The 20,139-nt window shown below is 40.8% G+C and overlaps 1 protein-coding gene across 1 annotated transcript in view; it reads right to left on the bottom strand.

The window, feature by feature from the left end:
- Positions 1-4,337: 4,337 nt before the first annotated feature.
- pals1a (protein associated with LIN7 1, MAGUK p55 family member a) overlaps positions 4,338-20,139 on the bottom strand; it is a 35,942-nt gene continuing 20,140 nt past the window's right edge. The window contains exons 5-17 of the mRNA XM_029138955.3: positions 14,707-14,814; positions 14,512-14,589; positions 13,880-14,020; positions 13,101-13,262; positions 9,459-9,536; positions 9,059-9,242; positions 8,892-8,963; positions 8,743-8,817; positions 6,984-7,151; positions 6,789-6,878; positions 6,533-6,645; positions 6,353-6,463; positions 4,338-6,260 (exon numbers count right to left, since the gene is read on the bottom strand). Coding sequence (XP_028994788.1) covers positions 6,084-6,260; positions 6,353-6,463; positions 6,533-6,645; positions 6,789-6,878; positions 6,984-7,151; positions 8,743-8,817; positions 8,892-8,963; positions 9,059-9,242; positions 9,459-9,536; positions 13,101-13,262; positions 13,880-14,020; positions 14,512-14,589; positions 14,707-14,814 — 1,557 coding nt within the window. The 3' untranslated portion in view covers positions 4,338-6,083. The remainder of the gene's footprint in view (positions 6,261-6,352; positions 6,464-6,532; positions 6,646-6,788; positions 6,879-6,983; positions 7,152-8,742; positions 8,818-8,891; positions 8,964-9,058; positions 9,243-9,458; positions 9,537-13,100; positions 13,263-13,879; positions 14,021-14,511; positions 14,590-14,706; positions 14,815-20,139) is intronic.

The following is a 20,139-nucleotide window of genomic DNA, read 5'->3' as shown; positions in this document are numbered from 1 at the left end:
TGGCAGGTAGGAAGAAGAAGGTAGGGGAAGTTAAGAGTAGATGGAAATCTGTAAGATTTATTTTGAGAAAGAAAGTCTTGTGAAAGTGAACAATGGGGATAAATTAGCAAGTAGGGGAGAAATCAGGGATCTGTACCCTGCTGTCTGTGTGTGGAGCTTTGACCCATCACCAGCAGCAGAAGACCCACAGTGGGGGAGAAAGGACACTCTCTGACCTCTCTCAGGTGTGTCTGTGCAGGACACAGACCAAGACTCTGACTAACTGCTCCTTCCAGGAAGAAAAAGGATTTTCTTCCAGTAGGTGTTTGCTGATTACAGGCACCAGAATCAGAACAAAAGAGAAGATGCAACAAATGCTCAGGAGTGAAGACGGGAAGGTGTTAGTGACTGGGAGATGAAGAACAGCTGCTGACTCTTCAAAGGACTGAAGGTGATGGAAGTTTACACCAGCCCGTGTGAGAAAGGTCCAAGACAAAGAATGAAGGAGAAGACAACAGCGCTGACAGAGCGATCAGAATCATAATGACTGTTCTAATTAAGAAGAACCAGATCTAGTAACATCCAGAGCAAAGGATTTTCATCAAAATCAGCTAAACCACAGAGACAGTAGAGGACAACAGGTACTAAATTTCAACAGTAAATTTAGAATGAGTAGTTTTTATATCCAGACTATTTATACTCCACAAGTTTTTAAAAAGAAATCAGTAGGATTGAATTGTATTTTTAAAAGATTTTATAGGGAAAGTATATATGTCAGATTGATAGAAAAATAGATGAATAACCAAGTTTTTCTATAGTGCATTTTCATCCCTGAGTGATGATAATGTAATAATGATAATGATAAAACGGGATAGTAATTATGACCAGATACTGGTTGATGTGGATGTTTACTGAAACAGATAACATCTGAATAGATTTTACTTGAGTATCTGAGCCAAGGTTCCATTGTTTGACATCTCACCCCCACTTTGTCTGTCCTCACACCAAAGGGTTAATTAACTTTAGAACCATATGGAGCTGTTTTCACCCAGACAGTCCTGGTGGTTTATCAGTGATTACTAACTGAATGTGAATCTAGCGTATTCATGTTATCTCTGACTCACGTTATTGGGATTTGCTATAACTTTACAGGGTTAATTTGTGTTATGTGGCCAGATTATTTCCTCCGGAAGGTTTACTAGACAAGTTGATTCTATTCGTAATTTTCCTAGAAATATTGGATTATTGGAGATGCAAAATTTACAAACAAAACATTTAATAGAATCACTAAGCTATATCTTAATTGAAGTTTTTAGAAGTGTATTAGTGTCCCTGGATTTGTGATTTTGAAGAGATCTCTCCCATATAACAATTTACATGGGATTATTTTTTGTGACTATACATGACTTTTTGACTTGGACTTCTGACTGCAACACAGACTTGATTTTTATTTTGTTTCTTCCTAAGAATTATAGAAGGTGTTACTGAATTCAGCGTACATACAGTATATAGTTTTGTTTTTGCTTGTTTGGAGATTTTTGATTGTTTTATATGCTTGTGTTTGTTTTTAATCTTAGATTATCTGCAGTTTTCCTTATAAGATGCTTTAAACAGATGTTTGAAGGACCACGGTATACAATTATTTCTGTTCTTGTCATTTTCAATCCATATCATCTTTGTGAAATCAGGTTTTGATGAAGGGTGAACCTGGGTTAATCCAAGTACACATGCTAACATCTCTTTTCTTTTTAGCACAATTGACTCATGGGTTAAACCCATGTATCAAAAGGGAGGAGGTCTAAATATTTGTTTGTGATTTTTACATTTTTTGTGTTTTGAAAGTGGTTCTGATTTCTCCAATATTAAGAGTTGAAAGAGTCTGAATACCATTGATGATAACCTTTTCTGAGAATGATAGTGTTGGTTTCTAGATGACAATCAAAACTGGATTAAAAATACATTCAAATTAAATTAAATCTTAAAATTTGTGACCAATGACACAAATGCAAGGATAAGAAGCCAAATTGTCAATCAGTAAAAACATAAAATAAAATACATAAAAGTCTTAAGTACTATTTACCGGGAACTATTTAACAGCTGTAACCTCCAAAACTAATGTTTGAAAAGGTGAATGATTAGATCCTTCAAAATGATTGGTTTTGAACTAAACAGGAGTCTATTGTTTATTGATGTTCATTTTATTCAAATTCCTTAAAAATGCATCAGCTACTGTTTTATTATGTTCACAAACAAACATCTAAAATGATTCTGTCTTATATAATTGTCATTGGAGCCATAGTAAGACCTCACAGTGAAGCCTATGATACTGCTAACTTCTGCTTCACATTTTTATAATGTTTGACTACAGTAACAACATGGTTACTGAGACTATTCCACAATAGTTTTTCGAACAGTTTTTGCTTTTACTTTGAACATGTTTTCAATTTAATGAAATGTTTCCTGTTTTCACACTGTAAGAAACTGTTCTTCTATTTCTATTTTTCTAATACTAACACTTACTAACACTAACATCTAACTAACTTTTATCAGCATTAGCTGCTACTGCTTTGTGTCATTGATGATGTCATTTATGTGCAGGGTGTAACTGCTTTTAGTTTTATACTTTTAAGCTTCCCTTAATGATTCTCCCCCTGAAAGCAGGAGCTGACCTGACCTACTGTTTTGGACCACCGATGACTAGAAATTTGATGAAAGCGTCATCAACGATGCTTCTGCTAGGGAATTGCTGATTGTGGAAGATTCAGTGGAACATCAACTTCAACTGTTTGAATGTCTTCAGATTGCAAAACAAATCAACATTAGGAAAAAGAAAAAACGAAGGACAACAGAGATGGAATCAACAGAAGAGCAACATCGGAAACTCCTTAAACAGAACAGGTTTAAGGAATCTTCTGTGAGTAGGGAAACCATGTTTCCTTCTATGAATGTGGACAAGCCAATATCACAATATCAATATCAAGGACTTAAAAGGGAGACAGACAGTAAATGGACAATAACTTCAAATGTTGACAATAATTTCCCTTGTTTGTATGTTTGACACTTAGTGTCAAAAAGGGAGGAATGTGGGAAATTTTGTGCTTGTCATGAGATGCTGTGCCTCTGGCTGAGGGTTGTTCCTGGGGGGTTATAAAGCATTTGGTTTATTAAATGGTGGGGGTTTCACTGTAGTGACCACAGGAACATTGTTAAAGGAAGTAAAGGGGGGTTTACTATATCAAAGACCATTCAACAGCTCATGTGGGGGTTTGTAACAGGGTATAAATTTAAGTCTTGTCTCCTCAGTCCTTCAGTGGATACTTTGTACATAGTGAGATGTGCCTTACGTCTTAGATGTAATTGTGATCCACTCCGTGTCGACATGAGAGTAAACTTTGAGATGGTTTATCACACTGATGATCTCCGGTTGATTTCTTTATAAGAAGATTTCCACAACATATGCCATCCAGGGTGGCTATCTGACTCAATAGTGTCGCTCTCAGTTTTATCTGAATTTAGTTGAAGGAAGTTATGGGACATCCAGGATTTGATGTCTTTTAAACTGAATTTTGACTAGCTGATCTGTTTCATTTGGTTCCAAAGACATATATAGCTGAGTATCATCTGCATACCAATGAAAATCTGGTTGGGATTGGATCTAAAAGACAAGTGGACGACTTGTAAGAGTTGATTATTGAGGTTAACTCCATATGAGTTATGGGGAAGAAGCTGTCTAGGTAAGACTGAGGACTTGATAAATTTAAAGTTGTTTGATCTAGACAGTGCTTTCTGTCATTTGGAGAAAGTTGCTGCTGAATGTCTTCTCTAATGATGATAATTTTATTAGTAAAGTAATTCATAAAGTAATTGCTGCTGAGATTTAAGGGAGCTCAACACAGCTATGACTCTTAGTCAGCCTGGCTACAGTGCTGAAAAGAAACCTGGGGTTGTTTTTGTTTTCCTCAATTAAGGAGGAATAATATGTTTTCCTAGCAGCACACAGTGCTTTTTTATATATTATTAGACTGCCCTTCCATGCGATGCAGTTTACATTTATTTTGTTGGAACGCCACTGTTTTTCTAGTTGTCTGGTCCTGTGCTTTAGGCTGCGGATCTCAGTTATACTATGGAGCTAACCTCCTCTGATTCACTGCCTTTTGACTGTGATACTGTGATACTGTTCTCCTCTGTGCAAAAAAGAGGACAAAAAACAAAAAAACCAACAGAAGAAAAATAATAAACTATAAAGATACAGTGAATTCTGGAAGCCAGCTCTCCCACTAATAAAGACCAACGAACCTTAGAGTTGAAAAACCAACAGGACAGTAGCTCTCAAGGACCAGGGTTGGACACCCCTGATGTAAAGGGGACATAGAGGGTTTTTATTCACTGTTGATGACGCTTGAAGTGTAGTTAAAGCACAGTTAAGGTCATAGATATATATAAAAAAAACACAAGTTAGACTTTCCTAACCATCATCTATTATTTATTCATTGAGTTTACATAAAAAAGCTGATTTCTGAGAGTATGTGATGTGAAACCCACAATTCTATTGTTGGCTCCTGGATTTTATAAACCAATTTTCCATTAAAAAATAATTCTCTACACTTCTGCACATCTGCATGAGCACAAACGCAAACATTAATTCATACAGTACACTCATGTACACACTTGCTAAATATATAATTGAGTATCATGTGTCAATCAGGACAATGATTAAAATCTACAACTCTTTTCATCTGCTTATCCCTCAGGGTTTAGAGGCCTACATTAATATGATCAGACAGAAGAGCTAGTCACATGATAAAGTACCTGTCATAAGTCAATCAGAAAAAATAGGCAGAAAGCAAAATAGACAGTTTAAAAAATATCAGGTTCTGTGTCCTTTTTCATGGCAACAGTGTGCAGCCAGGTAGTACAGTAGGTCAGTAAAGGTCCATAATGGACCATCAGTAGCCTCACATGCCAAGACAATCATTGACTTTTGTAATATAATGTGTGTAATTATGTATATGTTGTTCTCTGAAATGAAAGTGAATAAATGCGGTGTCTTAATGAGTGTTGAATTATGTACTTCATGTTAGCATGTGTTTGAATTTCTCATTTTATCTTTACCAAGAGCCTCAAAGTTGTGTGACAGAGAAGCATAGCATTTAGGAGGATCAAATGATGACGGCACAAAGTGAGTGCTTTAAAGAAAGAGGCAAAGCATGTGCATAGAAAAAACAAAAACACATTTTAAAAAAATAAATCCAGGTCCATTTTGGTGTAATCTGAATTGTGAAGACAGAGAACAAAAAAAAAAAATATATATATATATATACCACTTAGTGCTTAAGATTTACTGTCAAAGTTAAGTCAAAACTATGTAAGATTATGAGAATTTATTTAGTTAGGAGAATATATTTAGAACTAGGTATTTTTATGCACTGTTCATTGAATACATATTTATATATAACATCATTTGCTAAATAGTCATAGTATTGATAGAAAAGGCTTTTATTTTGTTAAAAGGATAAAAATAAAGTTTTTTAAAATTAAATAAAATCTCTGCTTGATCAATAATTAATCAAGTACCTGTTGATTGATTTGATTGACAATAAAGTGGTAGAGAGATGTCATAATACTGCAGGTCACACAATTACAAAAAACCCCAAAAATGTATAAAGTAAAAAAGTAGAAAGTTGCAATAATTTAAACATAAAATAGTACAACCACCAGAAATGCCAAAACAAGTAATTCTTATTAAAACTACATTTGTAGAACAATTATTTTTTGTTGTGAAAATAGAAACCGTGTCTCAAATTATTACAAATGTTTCTTATATAATTACATGTAATAGTGTGACACATGATATAATACTGCAATATTAGGACATTAATAATTTTATACTTTAATCCCCCAATGTTTTAGCTTGTTCCTTAAAATAATTCTCAAAATCTTACACCAGTCTTTGCCTTTAATCAACACAATTATTTTATAAGACACACCACAAAATGCTGTGGAAAAAACACATTTACCAGGTCTGTAGATGTGTAGTTCAAAATCTGTGTTGGTTTCTACTCAGTGAATAGTATGTAATTTGGCGTGTTTATGTATGTGTGGCTTCAGCGCAGCCAGGAGCAGGGTACCCACTGAGGTTCAGTATCCAATTTATTGATGACTCTTAGCAGCTCGCTGTAGGCTTTGTCCAAGTCTTGGTTGACGATGATCACGTCAAACAGATGACCACAAGTCTGTTCCATTTCTCGGGCTTTCTCTATGATGTCCCGCAGTTCATCGGGCTGCACACAACACAGACACACATTTTAGACATGGACAACACCACTAATGTTTTGTGACAAACCACAGAGGTCTATTATAGACAGACAGGCACCTTGGGATTTTTGCTGTCCTTAGACAATAAGGCTCTGAGTCTTTCCTGTGATGGTGGAGCTATGAAGATGATGTAAGGCTTTAAGTCTGAACTTCTTAGCACCTTTAAAGCCTGAGGAGTAAACATATACATATAAATTCATCTGGATTTAGAATCTAAATATTGTGTGTAAGTACCAACCTGTGTGTGCAGACAGAGCACACAGATTTTTCCAGTGTTGATGACCTGTCTGACTGAGTCTGTGCTAGTCCCATACAAGTTTTTCTCAAACTCTCCAGATTCGATCAGCTTCCCTAAAATAAAGAAATATGTTTTTTTTAATCAATGAATTGTCCACATGACACAATAAAAGATACTTGTGAATAAAAGTTACAATATGTTTTTATTAGAGTTGTCTGTCATTGTGCAACTCCAACTGACCAACATAAAACCTTACCAGCTGCCAACTCTGCTTCAAAGGTCTGACGAGACACAAAGTGATAGTCTCGACTACTCACTTCACCTTCACGACGACTCCTTGTTGTGTCTGCAACACAGACGCACATGTGCAGTCCACATGAAATAACAGAAAACCAAAAGGCACAAGTTCATATAAAACACATTCAAAAAACCCTTTGTGTCTGTGTCTTACGGGGGACAGCGCCAGCAAATCGTTCAGGTTGGTAACTAAGTAGCCTCTGTCGAAGTTCTGCCTGTCCGCAGCTGGCTGGACCAATTAATGCAATTGGTCGCTTCCTATTGGCTGGCTGATGGTACAGCGCCATCTCCTCATAAGTGAGAATCTCTTCAGTATCAAGATCTGGATTAGTGGAGAGAACAGATAAACAAAAAACAGGTTGTAATATAATCATATTTATAATAATATATTTATATATATTTACATTTATACAATCAATATTTTTATTCAATTAAAAAAGTCAACTCCTTTTATATAGATCCATCAAACACACCAATATAGTTTAACTACTAATACCTTTTGATCATTATGGGTTCTAGCCAATGAAAACCCTAACTTCCTTATCTCAGTAAATTTAGATTATTATAAAAAACGCTGCAGTCTCATCGTCTCACACTCTTATCAGATAATTACTCAAAATACCTGCAAAGGTTTTCTGAGCCTTTTTAGTGTAGTTCCGTAGGCTACACAATTATGGCAATGACACAAAAGGTCTCTAAAAGCTGGATGTATCCAATCATATTTATATAAAGTTGGCTGACTACAGCTTTAAGAAGACTGCAAAACAAAGCCTATTGTTTTTGGGCAGGATTCACATGAAATAGACTGTGGCTAGAGTCAGACCTTTAGGAGCCATTACAGATGTATCCAGTAAAATGGAATTTGGCTACAAATCTTGAATTCCTTGCATCACTCTTAAACTAGATACAATGTCAGAAGAATCATATCTTGGCTAAGAAGGAAAAATGATTAGACTGTTGCTCAGTGGTCCAAAGTCCTCTTTTCAGATGAAGGTAAATCTTGCATTTTATAAGAAAATCAAAGTCTCAAAATGTAGGGATGAGTGAAGTGGCTTAGAATCAAGCTACTCGCCAGTGTGACAAATACCTATCTTAATGGCTATGTAATTAATTGGCCAGCCACTTGATCTAAACCTCATTAAGAAACACCAGAACCGTGAATGCAGGTCAGCTACCAAAGCAACCTAGGTCTCCATAACACCCAAGCAGTGCCACAGGCTGATTGCCTTGATGCTGGGGTGTCAAACTGCAGCCCTAGAGGGCTGGTGCCCCTGCTGGTTTTCCAAATCCCCGCTGATTACCTTGAACAGGTGCTCATTCACCCGCTGATTGACTGAACACACCTGATCAAGGTAATCAGCAGGCTCTGGGGAAGGAAGAGTTGGAAAACCAAAAACTGGTCTGAGTTTGACACCCCTGCCTTAACGCCATACCAAAGTTCATGACAAATGAACCCCAACCACCAGTTACTGGATGCATACTGTAGATGGACATGCTTTTAGCTAACATTTCGGTATAAAAGTCCTTTTTATTGGTCTTACGTACAGTAATTGGCTAATTTTCTGAGACAGTGAATGTTGGGTTTATTAGCTGTAGACCATAATCACTCTGAATAATCAAAATGTGCTAGCTATGTATACAATGCATCTCGTTTTTAGGCAAGTTAATAATAATAATAATAATAATAATAATAATAATAATAATAATAATAATAATAATAATCTGCTGCTGCATTGTTATATACTTTTCCTTCCCTAGGCATTCCATAGAATGACTAGTACTATTCTTCGCGTGTGTGTAAATGCGTGAAATGTTCAGATTGGAAAGTTTTTAAGAAAATGTCTATCTACGTTTTGAATTGAAGTACATAAGTAAGTTAAGTTTTAATGATATTGTAATTTGTTAGGATGTACCTGTAACCCTTTCTATGTCTCTATACAAAATCTTCTTTCTCTTCTTCTTAGTCTTCTTAACACATAACAGCTTCCCTGTAAAACAAACAGATATCAGACATGCTTTGATTTTAATAAGCTGTATATTTGTACACTGTGAAAAAACCAACCAGGCTTCTCAGACCCCTTGTCTTCCTCTATGTTTTGTTTCATGGCTTCTCTTTGTTGCTGGAAACTTTTTCCTGTGTAACCCCCCCCCCCAGATAAAATAGAAATTCACTAAATAAAACACAGAATGTTGGAGACAAAATATTGCAGCTCAGACAAACAGTGGTACCTGGTACTAGTCCAGCCAGTGGCTGGTTATCCTCATCTCCATCCCTGGAAGCCTGCCACCAGTTGGGGTCTGACTGACTGATAATATGGAGGATATCTCCTTTCTGGAAACACAAGCCAAGCTCTCTACACGGCACATAGGGGTCATCTGAGGGGTCATAGTCAAAATGCGCCTTCACATGGATCTAATAGAGAAGAAAAGCAGAAAATATGGTGCAAGATTCTCAGGCATAAAAAATATTTAAATTTGGCAGCTAGATTACTTATAACAGTTATATTTCTCATCCAACAAATACTCTTTAGTTGGAAATATTGTTTTAGAAAAAAATTTATTGTAATTTACTAATTTTGCAGTTTATTTGTCTTTTCAATAATGCTCTTGTTGGAGAAAAGGCACTCACCACAGTCTCTTTGACAGGAGGTGCTTTGCTCTGACTGCTGGGAATCAGGACAAAGGTCAATAGGCCGTGCATTTCAGCCTGAGACATGCAAACAAAAAAAACATATATCAGCTTGTCTTCATTCACATTCACATCACATATCAGTTATCATTTCAGACATACAAATACTGCTTGAATAATTTTTTTTTTTTTTTTTTTTTATGTCACCGATTCCATTCAAAAAGTGAAACTTGCACACACACACACACACACACACACACACACACACACACACACACACACACACACACACACACACACATATATACACATATGTATATGTGTATATATATATGTATGTATATATATATGTGTATATATGTATACATATATATGTATATATACATATATATGTATATACACACACACACACACATATATATATATATACACATACATACATACATATACATACATATATGCATATATATACATATATATATACACATTAATATATGTGTATATATACACACATATATACACACACACATATATACATATATACATATATACATACATACAAACGCAATAACAGACTTTAACGCAATAACAGACTGTGTAACGGACTACATAAACTTACATACATACATACATACATACATACATACATACATACATACACATACATACACACACACACACACACACACACACACACACACACACACACACACACACACACATACATACATACATACATACACACACACACACACACATACATACATATATACACACACGTGTGTGTGTGTGTGTGTGTGTGTGTGTGTGTGTGTGTGTGTGTGTGTGTGTGTGTGTGTGTGTGTGTATAGAAGTTTCACTTTTTGAATGGAATCGGTGTGTGATGTGAGAACAGAGAACTGTTGGAATGCTACTACTCAAGTAACCCTAGTCAGAGGGGTTACATGCAAAGAATGTGCGGTGAATGGGAACGGAGAAACCCACATTCAAGACTAACGGCGAAGCAACTAGTAGCTCAGTGTTCCAACATCCACACGGCAACTGCTATTACAACTTGAGATTGACGAGATACAACACAAATGCTACGGCAAGGGGGAGCCAGGACGCCAGGTCAGAGGGGAGGTTTCACCATCTCCCCAACCGGAAATTGGGTACGAAGCCCCAATGAGCACAGATACGCTGAGCGAGGCAGCGACTGACATGAAAGATAAGATCATGGCGAGATTGAACAGGCAACCCCGAACCCCACTACAACGACTAAGTGAAGTACCATCAGAAAGTCTCATGGAAGATGTGAATGCAGCATTGAGAGCGATCCCTACCACAACAATCACAGAAACCAATGAGCTGATATACGCTTCAGCATCAGTGATCCTAGAGGTGCTTGGCTATAAGAGCAACCATGGGAGCCATGAGAAACAATACCCACCATGGAAACGAAGGTTGGAGGCAAAAATCAAGGCAGCTCGGAGGGAAGTGAGCCAAATGACAGAGGCCCAGAGAGGTGCAATGAAAAGACCGATGCCTAAGAGGTACAGCCAGATGCCCATACCCGAAGCACTCGAAACTGCCAAGCAAAGGCTACAAGTCTTGGCCAGCCGCCTAAAGAGATACACCAGAGATAACAAAGCCAGACGAATAAACCGGCTGTTCGCAACATGACCTGCGAAAGTGTACTCTCAATGGCAGGGTAATAACAGCAGAGCAGACCCACCAAGGCTGGAAACTGATCAGTACTGGAAAGGGATATGGGAGAGGGAGGCATCACACAACAGCGATGCACAGTGGCTGGTGGATCTGAGGGAAGACCACAGCAACCTCCCTGAACAGAATCCAGTAACTATCACAGTGGCAGACATCCAACAAAGAGTCTCAGGTATGAAAAACTGGACAGCACCTGGCCCTGACATGATCCACGCCTACTGGCTAAAGAAGCTCACTGCAATCCATGAGCGCCTGGCAGCACAAATGAACCAGCTGCTAAGGTCACCCTTAGCTCACTCTGAATGGCTAACCGAAGGGCGAACGATCCTGATAATGAAGGATCTCTCAAAGGTCCCATCCAACTACTGGCCAATAACCTGTCTCTCCACAACATGGAAGCTCATGTCAGGCATCATCGCAGCTAGGATAAATGGGCACATGGGTCAATACATGAGCGAAGCACAGAAGGGCATTGGTAAGGATACCAGAGGAGCCAAACACCAACTCCTGGTTGACAGAACAGTCGCCCAAGACTGCAGAGTGCGACACACCAACCTGTGCACAGCCTGGATTGACTACAAGAAATTCAATGATGATGATTCAATGCCACACACATGAATCACTGAATGCTTGGAGCTGTACAACATCAACAGAACAGAAAGGAGATGCACTGTCCCCACTGGTGTTCTGCATAGGTCTGAACCCCCTCAGCCAAATAATAAACAAGACTGGCTATGGATACCAACTCCGGAATGGGGCCACCATAAGTCACCTCCTCTACATGGATGACGTCAAGCTGTACGCCAAGAGTGAGCGAGACATCGACTCGCTGATCCACACCACCAGGATCTACAGCTCGGACATCGGGATGTCATTCGGGCTCGAGAAATGTGGGAGGATGGTGAAAAAGAGAGGCAAGGTAATCCACATAGAAGGGGTCTCACTCCCAGAAGGAACAATAGCAGACATTGAGGACAATTACAAGTACCTTGGAATACCACAGGCGAATGGCAACCTTGAACAGGCAACAAGGAATGCGGCAACAGCCAAATACCCCCAACGAGTAAGGCAAGTCCTAAGAAGCCAGCTCAATGGCAAGAACAAATTCCGGGCAATAAACAGCTACGCCCTGCCAGTGATCAGATACCCTGCGGGAATAATAAGGTGGCCAAAGGAAGAGATACAGACCACAGATGTTAAGACACGAAAGCTCCTCACCATGCATGGAGGGTACCACCCCAAATCCAGCACCCTGAGACTGTACGCTAGCCGCAAGGAAGGAGGCCGAGGACTAGTGAACGTGAGAGCCACTATCCAGGATGAAACATCCAAGATCCATAAGTACATCAAGGATAAGGCCCCGACAGATGACGTGCTGAGTGAATGTCTCAGGCAGTGGAGAACAGAGGATGAGATGCTGGATGAGGGACCATCATGGGAGGACAAGCCCTTACACGGGATGTACCACCGGAACATAACTGAAGTGGCTGATCTCAACAAATCCTACCAATGGCTTGAAAGGGCCGGGCTGAAGGACAGCACAGAGGCACTCTTCCTGGCCGCACAGTAGCAGGCCCTGAGCACCAGAGCCATAGAGCCCCAGATCTACCACACCAGACAAGAACCAAGGTGCGCTTTTCTTTTACCAACTCTATTCCTTTCTTTTGTAATTTTTCTATATGCATATGCAGAAAAAAAACCCACAGACAACTTTTTGAATTCTTCTTTTCATTGAGTTGTCAGAAGCTCTCGTGGTATTTTTTTTAACAGCCTTTGTAGATATTTTGAGTTAAATAGCTGATTAGAGTAATTAGTCTGTGTGTAATGAATATATATAATATACAAGATTTACTTTTTGAAAGGAATTAATTAAATAAATCAACTTTTTGATTATATTTTAAGTATATGACAAATACCTGTATATAGGGACATACTTACAAGAATGTCAGAGACTTGGTTCACATCCTTTCCTCTGATCTCAATGCCATTAATTTCTAAAATTTCATCCCCTTCCGATAGAAGTCCACTTCGCTCAGCTGCCCCACCACGAACAATACGACTGATCACAACACTGTCCATTTCATTACGAACTGTTGCTCCCTATATAGAAAACACAAATACAGACATAATTTGATCATTCTGTGACTTCCATAATTATAATAGGTAAATAATGATAAATAATTAAATATTCCTAATTTTGCTACCCTAATCGATAAAGGCATATATGTTCCAAGTCAGAGGTCCCCAACCACAGGCCATAGACCAGTCTTTTGAGGCCATTGGAAAGGCTGAATAATTTTTTGTATTGATTTATTTATCAATGTCCGAAAAATCTTATTTAAAAAAAAATTCAATTTTCAATTTCAATTGAGACATCAGGTCTTTCACAAATCTTTAAGCTGTCAGGTTGTTTTTCTAAAATTACACTGGGCAGGTCCTCCAGGTATTCATCATTATACTTTAAGAACATGACAGGCCTAATATAGTTTTTATTAAAACACGTTTTTTTCATCGTAAAAATCTACTACACAAATTGCAACCTCACTGCCAACAGCACATTTGAAAATTATGGTGTGTTATGCTACCTGTAGCCTTGAGGACATCTTACAGATGCCACTGGAAACACAAATGTGTTAACTAATTTTATACAGAAGTGCAGCAACATATAAAGCTTTAAAATTTAAATCTCAATATGACTCTGCATGCATTCATCTTACCAATGGTATGTCTCGAGCCTTTTCAATGCGAACTATCTTTACAGTTTCTCCTCCCCACTGGGTCAGGGTCTCTCCTTCAGCAGGTAGTGGTTCAAGCTGCATTTCCCTCTCTGCTATACTGTCATGGGCTAGAAGCAATGACTGCAAACACACAGACCACAGGTTTGATCGCAGACACAACAGGAATCTTTTCTTTACCAGTACAGCCATCCTGCCTGTGTGTGTGTGTGTGTGTGTGTGTGTGTGTGTGTGTGTGTGTGTGTGTGTGTGTGTGTGTGTGTGTGTGTGTGTGTGTGTGTACTTGCATTAAAGTGAGAACCAAAAAATGTATTTTCCTACCAAAGTGAGGACATTTTGACAAAGTGATTTATAAGATGTGATTTTAGGGCTGAGGTTAGAATTCATTTTTGGTTCGGATTAGAGTAAAGACTGGACGTCTGCCTTTAGTTCTGATGGTTAGGGTTAGGGTAAGGGGCTAGGGAAGGCATTATGTCAATAGAGGTCCTCCCTTTGAGTAAGTACAAGAATGCGTGTGTGCGTGCGTGTGTGTGTGTGTGTGTGTGTGTGTGTGTGTGTGTGTGTGTGTGTGTGTGTGTGTGTGTGTGTGTGTGTGTGTGTGTGTCTTTTGTTACCTGAACGTGTATGTCTGACAGCAGGCCTTGGAGTTCAAGCCCCTCTTTGTTCTGAATAGACTGGATAAGACTCCTGACCTGAAACCAAAGCAACAACAAGCAATATTAGTCATGAGGGGAAAAAAGGTTCTGATATCTTCTGTTATATTAATATAACGCAACAATTTAATTTAAATTGAGAAAAGCATGTATTACATCTCTGGTTAGGTGAAGTGCCTCAAGTGTTTGTGGGTATGGAGGAGAGGGTCGATTCATGCTGGTAGCCACTGCATTATGTATCTTCAGTGCTGCCTGGAAGTCAGCCTAAAATGGAAAACCACAAAAGTTAGCAGTTCAATCAGTATCTACTGAACTGGAGTGCCTACATATTACTAAAGATTATACTATACATATTCAATTTTCCAAAAATCTGTATTTGCTTTAGTTTCTTTTCTTTTTCCCCCACTTGGCCTTGAGATATTTTTTTGTTACCGATTGGTGTTATATAAATTAGCTGAATTGAACAGTGACCATCTTCAGTTATTCAAACCCGGTGAATTTTGTGCTGTCTCAAAAAAAAAGCTCAAGATAGTTTTTATGTCTCACAATACAGCATGTCTCCAGCACACAGACCCTTTCTGTACTGTATATACCGATCTAGTAAAAGTCAATTATAACTAAATAACAATGAGAGATGGTAGCAAGGAAAGCCATGTTGATCAGACAATAGCAACAAAAACGTTATTGGGATTCTATATGTATTACATTACATAAACATACTTTGAATTGATTTGAACACATTGTGTGTTAATTTGAACATGGCAGGTAAATGGTATGCCGAGTAAGAAGATACTGATACTGCTGTGGACCAAAGTTACAGCAAGTCATAAACTTACTGTATGCTGAACAGACTTTTTTATTGTACTTCACATTTGACAAAGAAAAATTAATTTCTTAAGAAATTACGTAGGAGAGCTGTTCTGTTGTCGAAAAGATGCCAAACGCTGACTAAGCTGCTGACGTCAGAAAGTTGACTACGTCAAAATGACGAAAATGGCAAAATGTTGACAAAGATTAAAACGATGACAGTGATTAAAAAGATGACGATTAAAAAGATGACCAAGGTCAAGCTATGACCAGATTAAATAACATGACAACGATTCACAAGTTGACCAAGGTAAAAAGATGTCAAAGATTAAAAAGTTGATCAATGTGTATTAATGACAATCATTAAAAAGCTGACTAGCTTTTTAATTTGAAAGGATTTGAAGAAAGCATTTGAAATTAATTGCTTAACTGTGTAATAGTTTAATAATATATATATCATAATTAACCAGTCAGAACCATAAATCTTGCCATTTAAGGTAATAAATTGCATTGGTGCTTTTATTTTGAAAGGCCTTAGAGGAAGTATGTGTGGGTGATTACTAAACTGTTAATCGATCTTCAAATGGTCATAATTACCCAGCCAAAAGAAATATTGCTATTAAAGCTAATTATTTGGCTTGGTGCTTTTATTTTGAAAGGATTTAGAGGAAGTTTGTGCTTAATTACTAAACAATCCAATTGTGTAGTAGACTAATCGGTAATAAGATTTAGCAAGGAGGTGAGAAAGGTTAAATCAGCCCATGGTGAGAGACTGGAACAGCAGTTTTCAGCCAACGACTCTGCTTCTGTCTGGAAAGGGCTCAAGACAATCACAAGCCCAGAGCTCCCCATTGTCTGACCAACAACCCGAATACATTCTAATACCGCTTTGAGCAGGCAGCAGACAGTCCTAACACCTTCCCCCCCAGCCACTGTTCAGCAACAACCCTTCCCCCCACAGTCCTACCTGATCCATCAACACAGCTTCACACCTCAGCGTCCCCAACACCCAGTCCATCAAGACCAGGACCTCACGCCACAAAAACAGCTTCTTACCAACTGCAGTAGGTCTATTGAACAGTGCCCCAATCCCCCCAGTTGACCCCCCCCAACCAAAGGACTATCGCTGCCACTTACAGGTCCCACTATCCCAGACCACTTGCGCATCCACTTCACTCCACTGTATATAGTCTGCTGTTAACTTCATTTTAATTTATCCTTAATTGCACTATTCAAGTACCATGTCATGCTGTATGTTGTACTGTTACCATGCCATGTTGTATGTTGTACAGTCACCATGTCATGTTGTATGTTGTACAGTCACCATGTCATGTTGTATGTTGTACAGTCACAATGTCATGTTGTACTGTTTTTTTTTTTTTTTCCGGCGCCGGTCGAGCTGGCTGCTGGTCACAACAGCTCCTGTCCTCTTACTTCTATTTATTACTTTCTTCACTTATTTAAGTTTACCTTTCTAGTGTGTTGTTAGTAACATTAGTGTACACAACCTGTACACAGCTTTTTTATAGTTTTTCTAAGTTTGGCGCAGTACAAACGCTGTTTTTAAAGCTACGATGTGCGTCGGGGTCAGAGCGCGCATTGTTTACACCGCAGAGCAGCTGATCGCGCTGCGCAGCGCCGTAGTTCTGCCCAGAGACAGACACGAGATCACCGCTGAGGTGCTGGTGAAGACCCGACGTGGGCGCCGCGCTGGAAAACTACGACGGGAGAAAACGAGACGCTTCAGGCCCGCTGTCCCCTCCGTTATCATGGGGAACGTGAGATCTCTCGCCAACAAGATCGACGAGCTCGCGGCGCTCACACGGTACCAGCCAGAGTACAGAACGAGCAGCGTCCTGCTGTTCACGGAGACCTGGCTGACATCACTCATCCCGGACTCGACTGTCGCACTGGACAATTTTCATCTGCTACGTGCGGACAGAACGGAGAACAGCGGTAAGAGGAAGGGAGGGGGTCTGGCTGTGTTTGTGAACATGAGGTGGTGTATGCCAGGACATTGCACTGTCAAAATGAAGCTGTGTAACAAAGATATTGAACTGTTAGCGGTGGGCATGAGGCCATTCTACCTGCCACGGGAGTTCACACACGTTATAATAATTGCTGTGTACGTCCCACCCTCCGCTAACGCTGACACAGCTTCTGAGACCCTGCTCTCAGTCACCAGCAGGCTGCAAACACAGCACCCACAGGCCCTCTTCCTGATCTCTGGGGACTTTAACCATGCACCTCCTTCAGCTGCTCTGCCTACATACACCCAGTATGTGACCTGCCCCACCAGAGACAATAAAACACTGGACTTATTCTATGCCAACACCAAAGAGGCCTACGCTGCATCCTCCCTCCCACCGCTGGGCAGAGCTGACCACAACATCCTGCATCTCCTGCCTGTGTATAAACCTGTTGTACACAGGCAGCCGGTGGTGCCCCGCACAGTGAAGAGGTGGACAGCTGAGAGCGAGGAGGCTCTCAGGGACTGTTTTAACACCACTGTGTGGACGGAGCTCTGTGACCCACATGGGGAGGACATTAACGCAATAACAGACTGTGTAACGGACTACATAAACTTCTGCTGTGAAAACACTGTTCCCACCAGGCGGGTTCGGTGTTTCACCAACAGCAAACCATGGGTCACCCCTGATATTAAAGCTCTGCTAAAGGAGAAGAAGAGAGCATTTAAATCAGGGGACAGGGAGGAGCTGAGGAGGGCGCAGAAGGAGCTGAGGAGGAAAATCCGTGAGGGGAAGTCCAGCTACAGGAGGAAGATGGAGGAGCAGCTGCAGCAGAACAATGTCAGTGAGGTGTGGAGGAGCCTGAAAACCATCTCAGGCTTCAAAGCTCCACACCCACAGGCTGAGGGGGACCTGAGCTGGGTCAACGAGCTGAACTCACACTTTAATAGGTTTGACCAAGCACCCACTCACACCTCCCAGCAGCTGCCTCCGAACCTCTTGTCACCTCATACCACTGGTTTACCAGCCCCCACAGCCCTTCACACCTTTACACAAAGCCCTCTACCCTCAGCCCTGACGACTGGTGACTCATCCCAACCACACCCCCTCACTTCACACCACACTGAGTCACTTCCTCAACCCCTCACTTCACACCACACTAAGACACTCCCTCCACCCCTATCCTTCTCCAGCACCCAGGTGAGAAGTGAGCTCAGGAAGATCAAGGCCAGGAAAGCAGCTGGACCAGACGGCATCAGCTCCAGACTCCTTAAGTCCTGTGCAGGCGAACTGTGTGGAGTTATGGAGCATGTCTTCAACCTGAGCCTCAAGCTGAGGGTGGTACCACAGCTCTGGAAGACCTCCTGCGTGGTACCAGTGCCCAAGACACCGCACGCCAAAGACCCCAGCAGCTTCAGACCAGTGGCTCTGACATCACACCTGATGAAGACACTGGAGAGACTGGTCCTGGGTCACCTCCGCTCTGCGGTGGGAACCTACCTGGACCCGCTGCAGTTCATAGGAGTAGACGACGCTGTCATCTTCCTCCTACATCGAGCCCTTTCCCACCTAGAGAAGCCCGGCAGCACTGTGAGGATCATGTTCTTTGACTTCTCCAGTGCCTTCAACACCATCCAGCCGATGCTTCTGAAACACAAACTGGAGGAGGCTGGTGTGGACCTTCATCTGACGGAGTGGATTATGGACTTTCTCACAAACAGGCCTCAGTTTGTGAGAGCCAGGGACTGTGTGTCTGACACTCTGACCTGCAGTGTGGGGGCCCCACAGGGGACTGTACTGGCCCCCTTCCTTTTCACCCTCTACACGTCAGACTTCAGACACAACACGGACAGCTGTGTTCTGCAGAAGTTCTCTGATGACTCTGCGATCGTCGGACTGATCACCGATGATGACGATGCAGAGTACAGAGGACTCACTCAGAACTTTGTGGACTGGTGCCAGCGGAACCACCTCCTGATCAATGTAGGGAAAACGAAGGAGATGGTGGTGGATTTCCGCAGACAGCAGCCTGCTCTCATCCCACCGATGCACATCCAGGGAAGGGACATTGAGAGAGTGGACTCTTACAAGTACCTGGGAATGCATCTGAACAATAAACTGGACTGGACTCATAACACGGATGCACTGTACAGGAAGGGTCAGAGCAGACTCTACCTGCTGAGGAGACTGCGGTCTTTTGGAGTGAAGGGGCCACTCCTGAAGACCTTCTATGACTCTGTGGTGGCATCAGCCATCCTGTACGGTGTGGTCTGCTGGGGCAGCAGCATCACAGCGAGGGACAGGAAGAGACTGGACAGGATCATCAGAAAGTCCAGCTCTGTCCTGGGCTGCACTCTGGACACGGTGCAGGAGGTGGGTGAGAGAAGGGTCCTGGCTAAACTGACATCCATCATGGACCAGGTCTCTCACCCACTGGAGGACTCACTGTGTGCTCTGGAGAGCAGCTTCAGTAGCAGACTGATCCACCCTCGCTGTGTGAAGGAGAGATATCGTAGATCCTTCCTACCTGCTGCTGTCAGACTGTACAATCAGAACTGTTGACCACATCCCACCACAGTCACTCACCCACTGCATCAGTGGTTTATATAGCAACCTGCTCTGCACAATATTTGTGTAAATCTGTGAACAATCATGTATATTGTTACCGGTACAAATCTTATACCCATTACTGTGCAATAACCCTGCAATGACCTCATACTCACTCTAACTGTACTGTACTGCTTTGTACTGTGCCAACACAAACTGTTCTGTACCTGTATTCTTGCTCATCTGTACTGCTGTTGTGAGAGGT

This window comes from Betta splendens, chromosome 22 (genome assembly GCF_900634795.4).
Source record: "Betta splendens chromosome 22, fBetSpl5.4, whole genome shotgun sequence".
NCBI classification, from domain to species: domain Eukaryota; kingdom Metazoa; phylum Chordata; class Actinopteri; order Anabantiformes; family Osphronemidae; genus Betta; species Betta splendens.
The sequence above is the reverse complement of the archived record's forward strand: the minus strand, read 5'-3'. Positions and strand labels throughout refer to the sequence as shown.